General features: G+C 30.9%; 1 protein-coding gene across 2 annotated transcripts in view; it reads right to left on the reverse strand.

The window, feature by feature from the left end:
* LOC135139429 (uncharacterized) overlaps positions 1–20,482 on the reverse strand; it is a 229,932-nt gene that overhangs the window by 125,959 nt on the left and 83,491 nt on the right. For both annotated transcript variants that reach the window (XM_064069657.1, XM_064069656.1), the window contains exon 2: positions 9,009–9,219. In XM_064069657.1, coding sequence (XP_063925727.1) covers positions 9,009–9,219 — 211 coding nt within the window. The remainder of the gene's footprint in view (positions 1–9,008; positions 9,220–20,482) is intronic.

Here is a 20,482-nt window from a genome sequence, read left to right on the forward strand (position 1 = left end):
TCGAAAAAATAGTGTATACAACTCTCATTATAACATTCCTACTTATTACGTAATTTTCATATTCATATCTCATTAATTAATCCTTGTCTAATGAACATACTATTAAAAACACAACGACATCATCCTTTTCTGTGGTATTAAATTCAAATATTTCTAGCAAAGTAAATTGTAAAGTACATCTTAAAAATGCAGGAAGCCAAATACACACATCATATAATAAAACTTTAACTAACGTAATATTCACATCCATTCAGAAACTTTGTCGTATGTAAATTGAAATGCAAAGACTTTTCCGCTGTCGCATTTCGCTTGTCACGCAGATTATGTAACAGGTAAAGTGAAAGACGTCCTGGAAACATAGCTCGAAATTTAAACTTGATATTCCAAAATTATTCTTCACTCGGATAAATTCACAAACTACGACAAAACAGGAACAGAACCGTCAATAAGCCAAACTAATTGAAACGAAAATTTCAGTATAATTTCCCCTACACCGCAACACCTGTAGCTCAAGTACGAAAACAGCAATTTTCTTTCCGTGAAAACCCAGTCATATTCGCGGGGACGAAATTTCAGCCAGCTATTTTCAATTTTATAACGTCTATAATGCTTTTATGACGCCATAACGACGTTAATTCAGCTAGGCAGCATGCATGCAGCCTACATCACATTATTACCCTAATGAAAATGCACACTAACCCTAACACGGCTCTAAATCGCATACCCCACAAGGTGATTAAAATTTTTACAGTGGACACATGTTGAATATGCATAAAACGCTCCAGATAATACGGTGCACGTGAAAGCGGGCGACCCCCGGAAATGCAATTTCCATCGGCAAACCAAGTGTTTCCTGAATTAATTAAACTCCAAGTTGGATTTAAATAATTATGATATTAATTAACAGCGTTCGGTTATTGTTCGACCTATAATTTCTGGATGCTCGGTTTCTAGTTCTTGACAACTTTGAGCAGGAACAATTTCCGTATCTCCGAAGTCCGGAGTTGCTTCCGGAAGCGTTCTGTGACATATTAGATAAACCGAAACACTAATCGAGATCCCGGTTAAATTTCGGTTAGTCGGCGGCCTGATGGGCTAAATATGCAAATTTGGGGAGTTGATGTAATTTCATTCATACACATGTTGTGCTGAAGTCGTGTCGAAAAAAGATCGTTACTTTATGGCTGAATAAAAACGGAATTTTCAACTACGTAAACTGTGTTTCATGGTTCAGTTGTTGAGGGAGTTTGTGGCAAAACATGGGTAGAGCATTGTATAGAGGAATTAAATAGAGTTTCTCTATTACACAATACATATGCTGTTTTGCTTAAGTTTAAGTTTGTCTCGAGAGCAAATTGAGATGCTAAAATTTATTCAGCGCTGTAGTTTTAGCTAGAAAGTTACAAAAAGTGTACTCAGTGAGATGCATCTAGCAATGACGATGTTATACAACGAGAAATAAGTCTGAGTTTTTTTAAAGGAAAAAGAAACAGTTGAGCTTTTGTCTTATCTGTGTTTTAATTTTTTTCTGAGGAAATAAGAAAGAAATAAACAAATATTTGTTTACCTAAATAAGTATCTTACATCAAGTTGGAAGTTAATTTTTATTTCTCATATATTTTTGTCTGCATTGTACGGTAAACCACAGATTGTTGATTTGTCTTCCGGATATTTTAGCTGCTATCAGAATTTTTTCTCAAAATGTTGCCATTAAAAGATCACATCTCACTGTCTGTCCACAAAATTCTTTTTGCAGATCATCAGTTGTTCTTTTACAGTTAGTGTATACCATTGATATGGAAAACAGATCTGTTGCTGCAGTTTGTATACTGTTTAATTCATTATCGCATAAAGACTAATTTTACAATTATTTACCTTGTTTTATTTAATTTTGTACAATTAAATACGCCACGTTGTATTAGGTTTTCAACAATTATTCCACTGTCGTTGCAAATTACATAAATTTTCCAATAACCACTCGCAATTTGTCATGTATTGAATTTGTGCGTTATCGGTATTAAAATAAATAATTTATAGTTTGTATGAGTTGAAGTGCATGTCACTGAAATTGTAATTATTTGATTAATTATGTGATTTTTAAAATAACAGAGTAAACAAAATGTAATTTAACATAAAGGACAAAAGCCTGCACATAAAAGAAATGATTTTCGTTTATTTTTGACTTCCAGAGCGTAAGCTAAGGAAGTATTGTAATCGGCATATCTGGCGACTGACTACTTTCATAGTTTCTTGACGTTTCATAACCCTTAGTGTAAGAAAAAGACTCTCACCATCAACTTGACATCGTCTCCCCATTTTTAACATATTCCTATACTCGTGCTTTACGAATCCGCTTTGATTTTTTATTCGAGGCATCCAGATTTTTGCAATAAAAAGGTAAAAAGCGTCACCATATTTTATACCGTATAAGAATTCCACGGTCATGCTGTAAGAATGTTGAATTACTAACGCGAAGGTCAAGAACGATCCACCTTATTTTCTTGAAAATTTAAAAATACAGTAATGTTGCGCCCACCTATATAGTGGGTGTCTGGAAAATGGCGGATTAACTCTCCGCTACGCTCTTAACAGTCCACTGGTGAATCTGGAAGAAATAGTAAAAGAATCCTTTTATCATTTTCCATTTAACAACAATGTTTGCCTAATATAAGGTACAAATCAGCAAAATCGAGTAAGTAGTTAAAAGTGTTTGACATGTCAAAAATTGTCAAAGTTTTCAAAACTCTACGTTTAAAATGTTCGCAGTTAATTTTAGGTCCTCCCCTGGTGGTTTATTTTCGGATAAAGTTAAAGGAATTGGATGTTTTGTTGTTAGATGAACTTGAAAAAGCGTTTAGCGTTTTATTTTTTATGCATTTGAAAAAATCTTGAGTGCCGCAGTGTTTTTTTACTTCCCGAGCGTAAGTAAAGGAAGTATTGTAATCGACTCCGTCGGCGGACTCTCTACTTTTACGTTTTCTGGATCTTTCATGACCCCTAGAGGACGAAGAAATAGCTCTCCCGTTTCCGTCCGTCTGTCCGTCTGTCCGTCTGTCCATCTGTCCATCTGTCCATCTGTTCGTCTGTCCGTCTGTCTGCCGTCCCGGATTTTTATTAGACAGATAATCTCCGAAAGTATTGAACCGATTGTTGTGAAATTTTGTACTTATATTAGGAATATCATGTAGATGGTGAAACGCTAACCAAAATTTGTCTAATCATCCCCACCACTAATGCGTTGACGTCACTACAAAATTGTACATAGTAGGTGGGTTTTAAATTGTATAAAGTAACATAGTCCTACACATGTAGTTTATGACTCCGAATTGAGTTTTTACCCGAAACGTCCAGATGTTTGGAAAAAAATCAAAATTATGATACAACATTTTGCAATTTAATTTTGAATCTGCAAAACCGATTGCTTTGAAATCCTGCAGATAGTTTATAGTTATGATAAGCATGATAAATTTTTATTCAAAATATATTTACTTATCCCCTCCAAAAAATTGATAACGTCACCTCAAAATTGTGCTGAATAAATCCTTTGTTAAATGTGAAAAATATGATTAGTCTGTAGTTGTGATTTATCATTCAATTCATATTTTTTCAATTTGCATATACAGGGTGACTCAAAAAAATTAATGAATGCGCGAATTTATTTTACTGATTTAATCCGAAACTGCAAAACCGAATGCTTTGAAATTTTCGAGATGTTTTAAATTTATAACCATGGTAAAATTTTGATCAAAATGTATTTGCTCATCCCCCCTAAAAATTTGATGACGCCGCCACAAAATTTTGCTGAAAATGATGAGTCTATACTTATGATTTATCACTGCAATAATATTATTTAGATTTGTTTATACGGGGTGTCTGAAAAAAAAATGACTGAATAGTCTGAAATCTTGCAGGCGTATTTGTCTTAAATTACAAGTACTATACAGAGTGTTCCTTTTATCTGTTTACGCCTGACAATTTTTGCATAGGCAACATATTATACACCCCAGAGACGACTTCGTCCAATTTATTTTTTTTTAATAAGCAATCATAGCAATCACAAAAAAATGACAAAATGTCAATGCCAAATAATGACAAAATTGAAAAAATTAATACTCATTTTATTTTAAAATACCCCGCTACAAAAATAGGAAAAAAAACATAATGGGTATGCAGTCGTCACCTGTCCGACAGCGAGGGAAGTACTGCCTTAACTCTTTAGACCAATTTTTTTTAATTCGGGAGACTCTTTGGTACCCAGAGTCTCCCAGAGTATATTATTTTGGAAGCCCATGGAGATTTTTTGTAAATTATTTAAAACAATTTTGAGGGACTTTGGTGTTTTGTTTTTAGAAAATTCTAATGTGACCTGTTTTTGAGTTAATTTTTGGACTTTTTTTTTGAAAAATTTAAAACAATCTTGAGGTTCTAGATATTCCTGTTTGGAAAGAATTTGAAAGTGCTTTGGCACCTCTGGTGTATTTTCTTTGTATAATTTAATTCAATTTCTTAGAAGATACGTCATTTGCCAAAATCAGGCTTATCTTAGCAGGTACTAGCCCCGCCCACCCGCCCTCTCTTTTCTTATAGATTATGTCATTTGCCAAAATCGATCTTATCTTAGCAGGTACTAACCCCACCCACTCATCCTATATTTTCTTAGAGGGATCTCGTGAACATAAACAGAGTCCTGGTTAAGCATGTATTGATAATATATACATATTTTCCCGTTGCTGAACCGTTCTTGATTCGATAAATAAAATAAACTGCCTCATGAATGAACTAATTTGAATCACCATTATTAGCAGTTACAAAGTATACACAACAAAATATCCAACAAAACAATGAATTGTTAACGGTTTCGAGACTATCAAGATGTTGGAAAACCCGATTTTGCATTGATACAAATGTATTTTTCTAAAAAACCATAACTCAGAATAGGAAAGGGGAACGTTGAGCAATTTACGATTGTTTCTGCTTGATTTATCTAATAGTTTGAATGCAAAAACCTATTTCTTAGCATTTTACAATTAAATAAAGAACTAGATTTTTTTTATTCCAATAAGCAGCATGCCATGCATATGTTTCAAGTGATGATGTCGTCAACATTTTAGCAAGGACACGTGTACCAATTGGAATAGGTGCAATGTAATATTAATAATAACAGTACTGTATTCTCATATTTTTAGAAAATTAGGGTGAAATGTTCCTGAATTAATTAATAAAAAAAAAGAATTGGGGATATCGTGAATACTGTTTAAACCCGGACTTGTTATTTGTGAAGCTGACGGTTTTCGAACCATTCTTAGAAGCTGACTTATCCGACTCCGAGAAGAGGAGGAATTAAACAGTAAAAATAATAATAATAAACAAATTGAAGGTGGATTCAAAAAATCACAATTGTATAGAATTTAAATAACTTTTATAACGCGTAATTTTAAACAAACGTCATCAAATTTTTGGTAGAGATGATTAAAGAAATTTTGATTAGTGTTTTACTACCTACAAGATACTCCAAAAATTCATATAAAATGCGACGACAATTGGTCCAGTAGTTTTGGAGATTATCTGTCCTGACAAAATCGACACAGACGACAGATGTTAAACGACAAACGACAAACGTAAACGGAAAACTACTTTTTTCGTACTCTTGGGGTCATGAAACGTCAGGAAAACTTTAAAGTAGAGATTCGTCGATTGGACTTTATTACAATATGTATTTTCTTCTTTTTCGTAGAAATTTCTGGATTTCTTAGTGTGGCACTCTTTCTGGGATCTTTAGTTTTATTATATTTTAAACCTAAGGCGAAGAAATATTTGGTTACGTCTAGTACGTCTTCGTATTTGTTTTTTTTTTCGAAAAATTATGAAATTTAATTTTGCGAATTTATGATAGCCCCTTTAAGTGAAAATAAATATGTGCGTGGAATGTTAAAGTATAGGTAAAGGAGCATGCTATGCATGCGTTTCAAGTGAGTTTTCCATGACAAAATTTTGTGATAACGTCATCAACATTTTAACAAGGACACATAGGTATACCACTCAGAACAGGCGCCATGTAATACTAATAATAAAATTACTGTATACTCAAATTTTCGGGGAAATGGAGTGAGCCGTTCTTGATTTGAAAAATAAAATAGGTTAATTCGTTCATTATTTTTTTGAGAACCATTAATCCTAAAAAATATGAATGCCTTCATAAACCACAAGTGTAGATTCATGATATTTCACATATTTTAGGATTTATTATTAACAGGGCCAGCTGTTCTGGATTCAGTCAATAAAATAAATTGACTCCTTCACTGATATTTTTTATTCAATCTGTAAATGAAGTTCTGAAAAATACAATGATACGTTGAAAAATAAGAAGTATAGACTCATCACATTATGCAGATTTTCGATAGGATTTATTCGCAAAAGTTTGAGATGACGTAATCATTTTTTGGGGGGATAAACAAATATATTTTAATTAAAAATTTATCATGTTTACGATAACTTTAAAAGTCTGCAAGTTTTCAAAGCATTCGTTCTTGCAGATTCAAAATTAAATTGCTAAATTTTGTGTGGAACAACTTTGTTTTTTTTTTTCAAAAATCTGGATGTCTCAGTTAAAACTCGACACGGATTCATAAATTACCCGTGGGGGTATGTTATAATTAAAATTGTTAAGCCTTTTGTGATATTATAAAATGAAGAAAACGCTAGATAAATGACGTATATGTCTTCTAGATTTGAGGCCAAGAATTTTTTAAAATAATTTTTTCTTTGTTGAATAAACACTTCTAAACAAGGTGTCATAGAGGTTGCGCGCCATTTTTCGATCACGCTGTATATGGATCTTATTTGATCTCTCGGTGCAGGATAACAGTTTAAAGCTACTCCTGTTATGGCTCTAGACATGGAAAATACAAAATTACAAAAATTGTGGACGCGTTTCGCCAACCACGTTGGCATTACTAACAATACTAACCAGGTTAGCCTAGATAATGCCAACGTGGTTGGCGAAACGCGTCAACGATTTTTGTATTTTTGTATCTTTGGTGTTACAGAGGTAGTAAACCTAATATCATCCTGTATATTTTCGGCATGACGCAATCAAATTTTTACTTGAAATATATACAATTCTCTTGGTATGTACTACATTTTCGTCAAATTTCCAAAAAATGTGTATTAAGAAAATTGAATTTATTGATAGTTTTTTAGTCCACCAATACTGAAATTTACTTTAAAATTTACATGAAAGTTTCGCATGTTGTGAAAAAGAAGTTTGCACAAACTTTTATATCATTTAATTATCCCTAAATTCATCTTATTGTTTTACCCAGTTCAGAGAATTTCGTTTTGTGATTTCTTATACAAATTGTAAGATTCTTATGCTGCAAAAATGGCCTATTCGATAAAGAGAGATTTGTTTCTGGTCTGCTTTATTCTGCAATTCCAGTAAGTGTATTTTTGGCAATAGTTCACGGTATTATCTGACAACACAATAAAATACGTAGAAAGCGCTGACACCAAACGTCAAATTTTAAATTAGGCGGGCAAAATCTTCAGGAACTAGTACCAAGTGATGTTGGTATTACAGATATTTGACACTTTATGTGACAGTTCAACAAAGAACGTTTTACCAACATCAAGAAAATAAGTTGAAATCAGAGGCTTTACATGAGATGTATATATGGTACAATTTTGAGATGACGTCATTAATTATGTGATGGGAACAAGTACACAAATTCTGGTTAACCCTTGATGACCCTCACGATAATCTTGGAGTGCACTCGAAACTTCAAAGTAATCGATTTACTAGTTGTAGGACTGACCTCTCTAGTAAAACTGTGAATAAACGGAAACAGGGTTACCAATACTTTCAAATTCTACACAGAACGAACGAATTTATAATATTATAAATCACGTAATTGCACAACTGGAATATGCTGCAATTTGACATCCAAAAGGGTCGCAATATTGACTATTGCATATAATTTTTTTGAATATACTGGAAGGTATTTTTGCTTTGAAAAATAGAGAAATATGAAAAGCAATCTACAGAGCTCTGGAACGAACCAATTAGGATTTGTTTGTTTATTTGCATCCAGGTCCTGTTCGCTGCAGCTGCATTAGTAATTTTAGAGAGTCATAGTGAGCTTTTTTGTTTACAACACCGTTCAAATTAGTTTTAGTAATAAATTTGTTCAGGTTCTCGGAGTAAATATGTGTTGATGTAAGTTCACCTCTCCCACTTCGTGCACCCGAGAAAACTCTGTCCGTTTTATTGCACGTAGGAACCTAACACGTAGTAAAAGCCCTCAGGGCATGACATCTCATGTCATGGTTGATTTACTCTGCTTTAACTTATCTATTTTGCGCCAGATTTGATATTCATATATTGATCTAAACTATAACTATAACTATACACCTCACGAACCAGCTCGAAATGGGTTTAGGGTTATTATTGGTTTTCTTTAAAAGCTGCTATTTTGGGTTTATGTGGACGTTAAAATTAATTAGTAAGTGACTGTGGATTATATGGTACACAGATTAAAATACAGAACAAATGCAAACACCGAACATTTAGAATCTGAGATAACGATGTGGAATTTACCCACAACAATTACCCGATCTATGTATTTACATTACAAAGCAATGATTTTCGTCGGTCTAGTTATGTTGATTTTCGACAACAGGGCTTTCCTGTAACGGGTCATGAAACGTCGGGAAGATATGAAAGTACCAAGTTGCCTGATGGATTCAGCTTCCCTTAGAATCACACCAGAACTGAAAAATTCACCGATCGACACGTCCATTTAAAATTTGCAGGGTTTCAACAAAACAAATAAAATCCCTACTTCGTTAATCGAGTCTAACCCTCGGGCCTATAAATAAAGGAATTATTTGACCCTAATGAAAAGTTTATTTTTATTTCGGACTATGCATAAAACATCTAAGCGCAATAAAATCGCCCACAAAATATAAAACACCCCTTCATGAAATAGTGATTTTTATTTTACACTTACTCGAAGGTTAGATTGCCTGCTTGAATGTCCTCGTCGACCTCTATAGTCCAGTTAAGCGTTAACGGCGACTCGTCCAATTGACTTTTAAAGACGTGCGGTCGACAATCCAACCCTTCGGCACTATTGATGAATTTTCCCAACGGAAAGTCGTCGATCCGGGACTTTATTGTGAACGCTATGACAGGTCCTTTTCTTATTCTCTTCAAAACGACTGCGAACAAAACACACCGTAAGCATAGTCGAAATAAACAAGTCGATATTACTTAAAGTACGAAAATTTTGTCGTCGCCAAAGTGGAGTTATTTCGGCTTGTTGGGGGGATTTTTGCGCAAGTTTGCTCGTAACAATCTACAAGATTTACAGTTTCACTTTATTCGTAATTATAATTGTCTTTCAGCTTTGGAAGGATGTGATCCGACTGCTGAAAACTTTGGAGTTTGTTTTACACCCGAGATTATTGTAGAATAAAACTTCCTGTTAAAAACTTCATTTAGTTCTTCGGGCTGGGAGCTTGACGAGATGTGATCCTAAAAATGCGTCGTTAACAATGAAATATTGTCGGAATGCTCCGGCATTGGTAGTTTTGTATGCACAAATTCACGGCGCTTTTAGAGGTGTTCAAGTTGTAAACTTTTAATTTGTTGGCAACTTTGTAGAAGCAACTGTGTATTTAAATAAGGATAATAATGCAAGATAACTGCAGGATTAATTTTCGAGATCATTTTATAAAGAAGACTTTTTACGAGCGAAACTTGGCACCTTATTGCAGCAACTGAGATAAAAGTTTTACTGCACTTCATCCATAAAAGGTTTGAAACGCTTTCACAAAAATGTGTAAAGTTATTTGTCCAAAAGCTTCTCCTTTTGTCAAGCACATTAAACACGCCCTTATAATAAAAATTGATCGAAGGTTATTTCGACAGAACTTCTCGCGACCCTGAAGTGAAACCCACCAAAAACCGCTTCTTCAAAAATTAAAAATGTCACATGTTTCATTCGATTTTGAAATGCAACTATTTTTTTGTTTAACTAAGAATTAATTCTTTGTATCTTATTTCAGCAAACCGTCTTAAATTAACAATATTCTTGAAATCGTAATAATTCAATATGTTCTATTTTGTATGAAATTTTAAATATTTTTAGTGACAATTGTTGTAGTTATTTTCGATACCTTGTAATAACACTAAGAAAAAAATTAAAAATCTAAAAACCAAGATGTCAACAAATCGAAACAAAAAAAATCGTAAAACCTAAAAATTGAAAAATCGAAAAATGTAAAATTTAAAAAATCGAAAAATTAAAAAATAGAAATATCGAAGAACTGAAAATAAAAAAATCGAAACATGAAAAAATCGAAATAATGAAAAATTCAAAAATCTAAAATTTAAAACCTGGAAAATGAAAAATCGAGAAATCGAAACTCCAAAATTTAAAAATTCCAAAAATTGGAAAATCAGATAATAGAAAAATCGAAACATCTAAAAACTGGAAAAAATGAAAATCCGAAAAATCAAAGTCGAAAAATTGAGAAACAGAACTCGGCCAAAATCGAAATTGAATTGAACATTCAGAACACTGAACATCCAACTCTCGACAAATCGAGGAATCAAAAAATTTAAAAATTCCAAAAATTCAAAAATCGAAATACTGAGAAATCGAAGGACCAAAAGATCCAGAAATCGAAAAGTCATGAAGTCGAAAAATAGAAAAATTAAAAACCGAAAAAGGCCGAAATCGAAAAAACGAAAGTTAAAAGTTAAAAAATTGGAAAATCGAAAAATCAAACGGCGGAAAAAAAAAACAAAAAACGGCAAATGGAAAAGCTGAGAAGCCGAATAGGCTAAAATAAAGAATTGAAAAACTGATAAATCGAGAAACTGAACAATCAAAATATCGAAACATCCAAATCTCGATAAACCGGGAATCAAAACAATGAAAAGTAGACATCTAAATGAGAAAAATAAAAGATCCAAAATTTGAAAAAACGAAAAATTGAAAAACAGAATATCTAAAATCGGGAAGTCGAAAAATCGAAAGATTAAGAAATAGAAACATTTGAAAAATTCGAAAACTTGAAAAATTGAAATATCGAAGAACTGAAGTGCAAAATTGAGAAATCGAAAAATCTAAAATTTTAAAAATCGAAAAATTGAAATATCAAAAAACTGAAAAATCTGAAATTTAAAAATCGAAAAATTGAATAAGTAAAAATATCGACTCATCGAAAAATCCAAAAATCAAAGATCGAAAAGTCGAAGAATCGAAATATTGAAAAATCCCAAAACTGAAATATAAAAAAACTGAAAAATGCAAGAAAAACTGAAGAATGGAAAAACTGAAAAATCCCACAAGACGAGAATCTAAAAAATTGAAAAATTGAGACATCGAAAAATCAAAAAAGTGAAGTCGAAAAATCTAAACCTTCGAAAAATTGAAAAATCAAATACCCGAAAAATCGAAAACTTGAAGAACTGGAAAATCGAAACAATCGAAAATCAAAAAAATGGGAAAATCAGAGCATCGAATATTTGAAAAATCGAAAAATTGATAATTTAGAAAAGTCAGAAATTGAGAAATTAAGAATCGAAAAACCCAGAAATCGATAGATCAAAAGATCGAGAAATCGAGAAGTCGAAAAGTTGAAAAATTGAGAAACCGAACTCGGGCAAAATTGAAAAGACGAAAAGTTAAAAATTGGAAAATTGAACAATCAAAATACTGAAACACTGAAATTTCGATAAATTAAGGAATTAAAAAACATGAAAATTCGAAAAATTGAAAAATTGAAATATTGAAAAATCGAAAGATCAAAAGATAGAGAAATCGAAAAGGCATTCAGTTGAAAAAACGAAAGTTAAAATTTAAAAAATTGGAAAATCAAAAAATCTAAAAGCCGAAAATTAAAAAAAGAAACAACTGAAAAAGGAAAAAACCAGAAACCAAATAGGCCAAAATAAAACATCGAAAATTTATAAATTGAAAAACTAAACAGTCAAATTGTCGAAACATCCAAATCTCCATAAATCGGAAATCAAAACAATGAAAAATAGAAAAATCTAAAAAATGAAAAATTAAAAAATCCAAAATGTGAAAAAACGAAAAATTGAAAAACAAAATATCTAAAACCGAGAAGTCGAAAAATCGAAAGATTAAGAAATAGAGACATTTGAAAAATTCGAAAACTTGAAAAATTGAAATATCGAAGAACTGAAGTGAAAATCGAGAACTCGAGAAGTCTAAAATTTTAAAAACTGAAAAATCTGGAATTTAAAAATCGAAAAATTGAAAAATCGAATAAATAAAAAAATTGACACATCGAAAAATCCAAAAGTCAAAAAAGAAAAACTGAAAAATGCAAGATAAACTGAAGAATGGACAAACTGAAAAATCCCAAAAGCTGAGAATCTATAAAAATTGAAAAATTGAGAAATCGAAAAATCAAAAAACTGAAGTCGAAAAATCGAAACCTTAAAAAAATCGAAAAATTGAAAAATCATAGACTTGAAAAATCGAAAACTTGAAGAATTGAAAGTCAAGAAATGGGAAAATCAAAACATCGATTACTTAATTGAAAAATCGAAAAATTGGGAATTTAGGAAAATCAAGAACTGAAAAATTGAAAAATCGAAATATTTAAGAATTGTAAAATTGAAGAGGAGAAAAATTGAAAAAAAGTAAAACTGAAACATCGAAAAATTGAAAATTGAGAAATTGTAAAATCGAAAAATTTAGTAATAAATAAATAATTTGAAAAATCTGAAAACTGAAATATCCAAAAACTGAGAAATTAAAAAATTGAAAAATTGAGAAATCACAAAGTCAAAAAAGTGCGGTCGAAAAAGCAAAACCATAAAAAATGAAAAAAACTGAAAAATCAAAAACCTAAAAAATTGGAAAATTCAAGAATTGAAGAAATGAAAAATCGAAAAATTGAGAGTTTATGAAAGTCAAATTCGAAAAATTGAAAAATCAAAATATTTAAAACTCGTAAAATTGAAGAGAAAAATTGAAACATCGAAAAATTGAAAATCGTGAAATTGAAAAATTGAAAAACTAACAGTCGAAAGTCAAGAAATAGGAAAATCAAAACAGATTAATTGAAAATTGGAAAAATTGAGAATTTAGGAAAATCAAACACTGAAAAATTGAAAAACTGAAATACTTATTAAAAAATTATATAATTGGAGAAGAGAAAAATTGAAAAAATTTAAAACTGAAACATCGGAAAATTGAGAAATCGAAAAATTGAAAATCGAGAAATTGTAAAATCGAAAAATTTAGTTATAAATAAATAATCTGAAAAATCCCAAAACTGGAATTTCGAAAAATTGAAAAATGAAAGAAAAACTGAAAAATGGAGAAACTGAAAAATCTCAAAACTGAAATATCCAAAAACTGAGAAATTAAAAAATTGAAAAATTGAGAAATCACAAAGCCTAAAAAGTGAAGTCGAAAAAGCAAAACCATAAAAAATTAAAAAAACTGAAAAATCAAAAACCTAAAAAATTGAAAAATTCAAGAATTGAAGAAATGAAAAATCGAAAAATTGAAAAATCGAAATATTTAAAAATCGTAAAATTGAAGAGAAAAATTGAAACATGGAAAAATTGAAAATCGTGAAATTGAAAAATTGAGAGTTTATGAAAGTCAAATTCGAAAAATTGAAAAATCGAAATATTTAAAACTCGTAAAATTGAAGAGAAAAATTGAAACATCGAAAAATTGAAAATCGTGAAATTGATAAATTGAAAAATTGTACAATCGAAAAATTGAAGCCGAAAAATCGAAACCTTAAAAAAATAGACAAATTGAAAAATCAAAAACTTGCAAAAATGAAAAATAGAAGAATTGAAAAACTAACAGTCGAAAGTCAAGAAATAGGGAAATCAAAACATAGATTAATTGAAAATTGGAAAAATTGAGAATTTAGGAAAATCAAACACTGAAAAATTGAAAAACTGAAATACTTATTTAAAAATTATAAAATTGGAGAAGAAAAAAAATGAAAAAACTTAAAACTGAAACATCGGAAAATTGAGAAATCGAAAAATTGAAAATCGAGAAATTGTAAAATCGAAAAATTTAGTTATAAATAAATAATCTGAAAAATCCCAAAACTGAAATTTCGAAAAATTGAAAAATGAAAGAAAAACCGAAAAATGGAGAAACTGAAAAATCTCAAAACTGAAATATCCAAAAACTGAGAAATTAAAAAATTGAAAAATTGAGAAATCACAAAGCCAAAAAAGTGATGTCGAAAGCAAAACCATAAACAAATAAAAAACTGAAAAATTGAAGAAATGAAAAATCGAAAAATTGAGAGTTTATAAAAGTCAAATTCGAAAAATTGAAAAATCGAAATATTTAAAAATCGTAAAATTGAAGAGAAAAAATGAAACATGGAAAACTTGAAAATCGTGAAATTGAAAAATTGAAAAATTGTACAATCGAAAAATTGATAAATGAAAGAAAAACTGAAATGGTCAAAAACTGAGATTAAAAAAGTGCAAATTTGAGAAATCGAAAAATCAAAAAAGTGACTTCGAAAAATCGAAACCTTAAAAAAATGGAAAAATTGAAAAATCGGAAACTTGCAAAAACGAAAAATAGAAGAATTGAAAAACTGAAAATGTCAAGAAATAGGAAAATCAAAACATCGATTAATTGAAAAATCGAAAAATTGGGAGTTTGTAAGTTAAAAATTGAAAAATCGAAACACATATTTAAAAATCGTAAAATTGAAGAGAATTGGGAAATCGAAAAACTGAAAATGCATAAATTGAAAAATTGGGAAATTGTAAAATCAAAAAACTGCATAACAAATAAACTGTAAAATCCCAAAACTAAAATTTCGAAGAATTGAGACCGAAAGAAAAAAATCACAACAAATTCTGGGATATAGATCTCGACGTACTGAATCCAAAAATATATTGTGTCTATGGTGCCAGAATAAGATTTTAGAACTATTTAGTTGGAAAATCTTTTTTTTTAATCTCAAAAATTGCCATATTTCACTGGGCTTTTCTGGGAAAATGGTACGACTTTTCGAAAAAATTAAGGTGAATCAATTTCTGGAGGTGCAAATTTGCAAAAAAAAATTCTTTAGATAATTTTCGAAGATGGTCGACAAAAGGTCGAAAGTGGTTCAAAAATTCACAAAAAATTCTGGGGTATGGATCTCGACATACTTATTCGAAAATATAGCGCTTTCCAAAGGGAGTTCCACAGCAAGATTTATTTAGCAAAATATACATTAACTTTGGAAGGCACTTTTTTTTTAAGTCTTAAATTTTCCATAATTATTTCATTGGGGTGTTTGAAAAAAAAAGGTCGAGTAAAAATCTAATTGAGACTCTAAATTCGCAGAATTATGTCAAAAATCCATGCTCGTTCATAAACTGTAAAATTTTTCAGTTTTCTAAACTCGAGTTCGTAGAATAACATATAATTTAGTTTTAAGAAAATCCAGATATATGATAAAGCTTAAACGGGAGTTACTTTTTAATGAGTTTCAAATTAGGCTTGCTTTCCTTACTATCTGAATCCATTATCTCTAAGTACTCTGAGATGTAGGCGACGAGCTCTCCGATCAAAAGCTTTTGTGAAATCTGTGCACATCACGTCGACTTCCTTTACTATCAACATCTTTAGAAATATTTTGTGCACAGCAGGGTACATTTGTTAAGGCGAACCATTTATTACAAATCTTAGTCGTTTTGGTAAGACGACATCTAAAGCACCTAGAGTGCAAACAAAAAAAAAACTGGACAATTCTTTCAATTTTTGAGTTTCGTCTACTCCCTTTTTAAAAAATATAGTTTTATTTTTCATATTCAATAGAAATTAATTAGAGAGCAATTAGAAACCCTACTTACTAGTTTTAATTGATTTAAATATTTTCCACTCCCAGTTCAAGGCTGGCAAACGAATAATATCGTTTTCGGTTATGGCAGCACAAAGCTGTTTAGATTTCCGGTCCAATCGTTACAAACCAATATCGACGCACATCGCCTTTACGTTTTCTTTTGCTTATTTATTATCTACAGAGCGCGTAATTTTAATTTAGGGCAGGGCGGTATTGACTTTTCATTTTCGATACATTATGTAGTGTTCGATAACGCAAAGTTTGTAAACACGACCTACATGAAAACACCCATTTCCACCCTGCTTCCAGCACCCTTGTCTATTATTAGGGGAAATGTCTAGGTCAGGTATATATAGAAAACGCTTATTAAAAAGTCGCCCCACCGATTCGGAACTAAGATGAAATATTAAAAGTGGAAGTTATAAATTAAAGAACGTCGCTGGTTTAGTGCTTCGCGCAGTAATGGGAATTCGCGAAGAGGAAGATTTTTCTTGTAGTTATTTTTGTCATAAAGTGATAGCGAAAAGCTATTATCAGTTGTCTCTGGCTCCCATTTGGCACGGAGCCGATGGAGGACGCTTCACTTTGCTAAAATAAATTCAAGACTGAATTACTTACAGTGCGAAAAAAAATTCGAATTTAATAATGGATCTGATTTTGAACTACAATGGTTTTGGATTTTTAAATATCTACAACAAAAGTGTGTCGTTAAAACATTCCCCGGATTTATATCTATAACAAGTAATATTTCCGGCATTCGTTTTAAATCCGGGTGTCACTTTTTTTAAATTTAACTGACAATATTAATCCTCGATAAATTTAATCACACGCATATTTCTGGTATTTTCAGAATTAAACCATCGATGTTAATGCTAACTTTGCTTCATTTGACGTCCGATCAATAATCGCTCTACAAACTGAATTTTTCACTAAACACACACTACCTGAAATTAATTATCTAATTAATGAACAAGTATTGTATCGATAGAATGCTCCGAATATTTCATTATCGCCGATCGATGTGAACGTTAATTTAAAAATATAATCCTTCGGAGGGACAATTAAATTTGAAAATTTAAAACCAATTCCATACAGACTGTTTGGACATGCCGTCGAAGCTTTTTTCCTCTCATTTAAATTCATTTTAGCCCGTACATAAAAAGCGAATTGTGAAAGCTGGGTGCATCGAGGGAATAATAATTCATTTTGTTTTTCGAAATAACAAAGCCGCAAAATAGAAAAACAGACTTTAATTGATATCAAGTTTTTGAGGATAGAGCAAAGCCGACAATTCGTGTTGTGTTGGTTTTAATTTTACAACTTAGTAAACAAGTTCCCAGAGTAAGTAATTGAGTTGATTTAGAACTGTTGAATTAGCAAAAAATTTTATTTTTGTAATAAGGTATTTTTTGTGCTTTACAAAAGAGAAGCTTTTGTGAAAATAACGCATTTTTCTACTCTCCCGAATATTTCTAAAACCGGGATTAATTATGGATACGATATATTTTTGGATTCAGTACGTCGAGACTCGAGATCTCTATTCTAGGGTTTTTTGTGATATTTTGGACCACTTTTCTAAAAGTTCAGTTCGCCCAAACTTATCTAACGGGATTCTTTTTATAAATTTCGACATCCAAAAGTTACTCGTTTTATTTTTGGGAAAAAAAAATTAATTCTAAACCAAATATGTCTAGGAGCTTACTATGGGTCCATAAACGCGGTACGTTTTTCGAATCAGTACCTCGAGATCTATAATCCCGAATTTTATTTGGATTTTTTGAGAAACTCTTGAAAAATTAAATTTTTCATAATAAAAATTTTAATATATTTTTTTTGGATTTCACCGTCCAGAACTTTTTTCGGTTTAATTTCCTCGAAAGTTCATACAGTTTTTGTAGAATTGCTCAATGAAATATGTTAATTTTAAGTATAACAAAAAAATTTTTTTCAACCCGAATATTTCCAAAATCTTGCTCCGGGACCACAGACACCCTCTGTTTTTTTTTTTGGGTTCAGTAAATACGTCGAGATTTATATCCCAGAATTTTTGTGGAAATCTAACCCATTTTTCTAAAGCTCAATTTCTTATTTCGGTATTTTTTCGAACTCCGACTGTCGTCGAAAATTACTTATAATTTCGATCAAAAAGTTGATTTCCGAACCGAATATTTCTAAAATCTTACTCTGGGACCATCAAAACGCTATATTGTGTGAATCAGTACATGCAGATTCATATCTCCAAATTTTTTGCGAATTTTTAGACTACTTTTTCAAAAGCCCCATTTTTGAACGAAAATTTTCACCTTTTTTCAACCACCTTCGAAAATTTTCTAAAAAGTATTTTTCTAAATTTCGATGTCTAAAAGCTCCTTTCGGCTTCATTTCTTTGACAACTGCTATTGGTTTCCCAGAATAGCCCGATGAATTAAGGCTACATTTTGCGTAAAAGAAAAAAAAAAACAATTCTAAGACATTGCTCTGGGACCATAAATAAACATGCTATATTTTTCGAATCACGTCTGCAGAATTTTTCTTGAATTTTTTGACAAATTCTTCAAAAGTTCGAATTTTCATATGAAAATTTATTTTTTATTCGAAAACTACTTAAAGAATTTTTTTCTAGATTTCGCCGTCCAGTACTTTTTTTTGTTTAATTTCCTTGAATACTCATACAGTTTTTCTAGAATCGCTGAATCAAATATGTTAATTTTAGGTTAAAAAAAAAAGATTTTCAAACGGAATATTTCCAAAATCGTGGTCTGGGACCATAGACACCCTCTACATTTTGGATTTTTAGTAGGTACGTTGAGATTTATTTCCCAAAAATTTTTTTTGAAAATCTAAACCACTTAAGTTCCAAAAGCTCAATTTTTGCAATTACGAAAATTTCGGAATTTTTTCGATCTTCGACTACTTGCGAAAATTGTTTAAAATTTGTTCGTAAATTTGGACTTTAAGAAGTTCCTTTCGGCCTCATTTCTTCAAAAGCCTTTATAATTTCTCCAGAATCGCCCAATAAATTATAAACAGGGCAATTTTAAGATTAAAAAAGTGATTTCCAAACAGAATATTTGTAAAATCTTGTTCTGGCACCATAAACACGTTATATTTTGCGAATCAGTACATACAGTTCTATATTCCTGAATTTTTTGTGAATTTTTAGACCATTTTTTCAAAAGCTCGATTTTTAAATGAAAACTTGAACCTTTTTTCGATAATCTTCGAAAATTATCTAAAGTTTTGTAAATTTAGACTTCTAGAAGTTCCTTTCGGCTCCATTTTCCCAGGATCGCCCAATGAATTAAAGCTACATTTTTTCTAAGACCTTTCTCCGTAATCATAAACACGCTATGGTTCTCGAATTAGTATGTTCTACAATTTTTTTAAATTTTTTGACAAATTCTTCAAAAGCTCTAATTTTCATATGAAAATTTCGATTTTTTTAATAGATTTCAATCTCCAGAAGCTACGTTCGCTCTAATTCCTTCCAAAATTTCTACCATTTTCCAGAATCGTTCATGAACATAAGTTTGGCAATCTTTAGGATTAAAAAAGAAATTGCATTTTAAACCGAATATTTCTCAAATTTTGCTCTGGAACCATAAACACGATATATTTTTGGATTCAATACGTCGAAATCTTTTGCGAATCAGTACATACAGTTCTATATTCCTGAATTTTTTGTGAATTTTTAGACCATTTTTTCAAAAGTTCAATTTTTCAATACTTCCCCTTTATGAAAATGTCAACCTGATTTCGATTACTTACGAAAATTACCGAAAGAAATTTTTTATAGATTTGGACCTCCAAACGTTAGTTTGGACCTAATTACTAAGATAAAATTGATTTTGATAAATGACATACCCTCTAAGAAAAGAGAGGGTGGGTGGGTGGGGCTAGTAGCTGCTAAGATAAAACTGATTTTAGAATCTTCAGAATTTTTGGGACCTTCAATCTTCGAAAAATTCGGGAATTTTAGAATCTGTAGAAGCTCTTGAATCTAACATTTCTCGAATGGCTAGAATCTCAATACGCGCTATAGTCTCTATAATCTAAATTACTTAGAATCTAAATTCGTTAGAAAGTCTAAAATCTACAGAATATATAAATCATTCAAAATTTTCAGGATATTTAGATTTTCTGAAGTTTCTAGCCTCGGAATTTTTGGAATTTGTGGAAACTCCGGAATCTTTAGAATATTCATAATTCTGGGAATCTTCAAATTCTTCAGATTTGCTGGAATTTTCAGTTTTCAATATATTCAGAATCTTTAGACTCTTTGGATCTCTAGTCTCCTATTATCCGAAATCTTGGGAAATTCTAGAATCTCTGAAATCGTTGGAATCTTCAGAATTTTTGGGACCTTCAGTCTTCGAAATATTCGGGAATTTTAGAATCTGTAGAAGCTCTAGAATCTAACGTTTCTCGAATGGCTAGAATCTCAATACGCGCTACAGTCTCTAGAATCTAAATTACTTAGAATCTAGATTTGTTAGAAAGTCTAAAATCTATTAGAATATATGAATTATTCAAAATTTTCAGAATATTTAGATTTTCTGAAGTTTCCAGCTCCGAAATTTTTGGAATTTGTGGAATCTCCGGAATTTTT

The sequence above is a fragment of the Zophobas morio genome, unplaced genomic scaffold (assembly GCF_036711695.1).
Source record: "Zophobas morio isolate AGI-343-1 ecotype UQ-CSIRO unplaced genomic scaffold, CSIRO_AGI_Zmor_V1 ptg000031l, whole genome shotgun sequence".
NCBI classification, from domain to species: Eukaryota; Metazoa; Arthropoda; class Insecta; order Coleoptera; family Tenebrionidae; genus Zophobas; species Zophobas morio.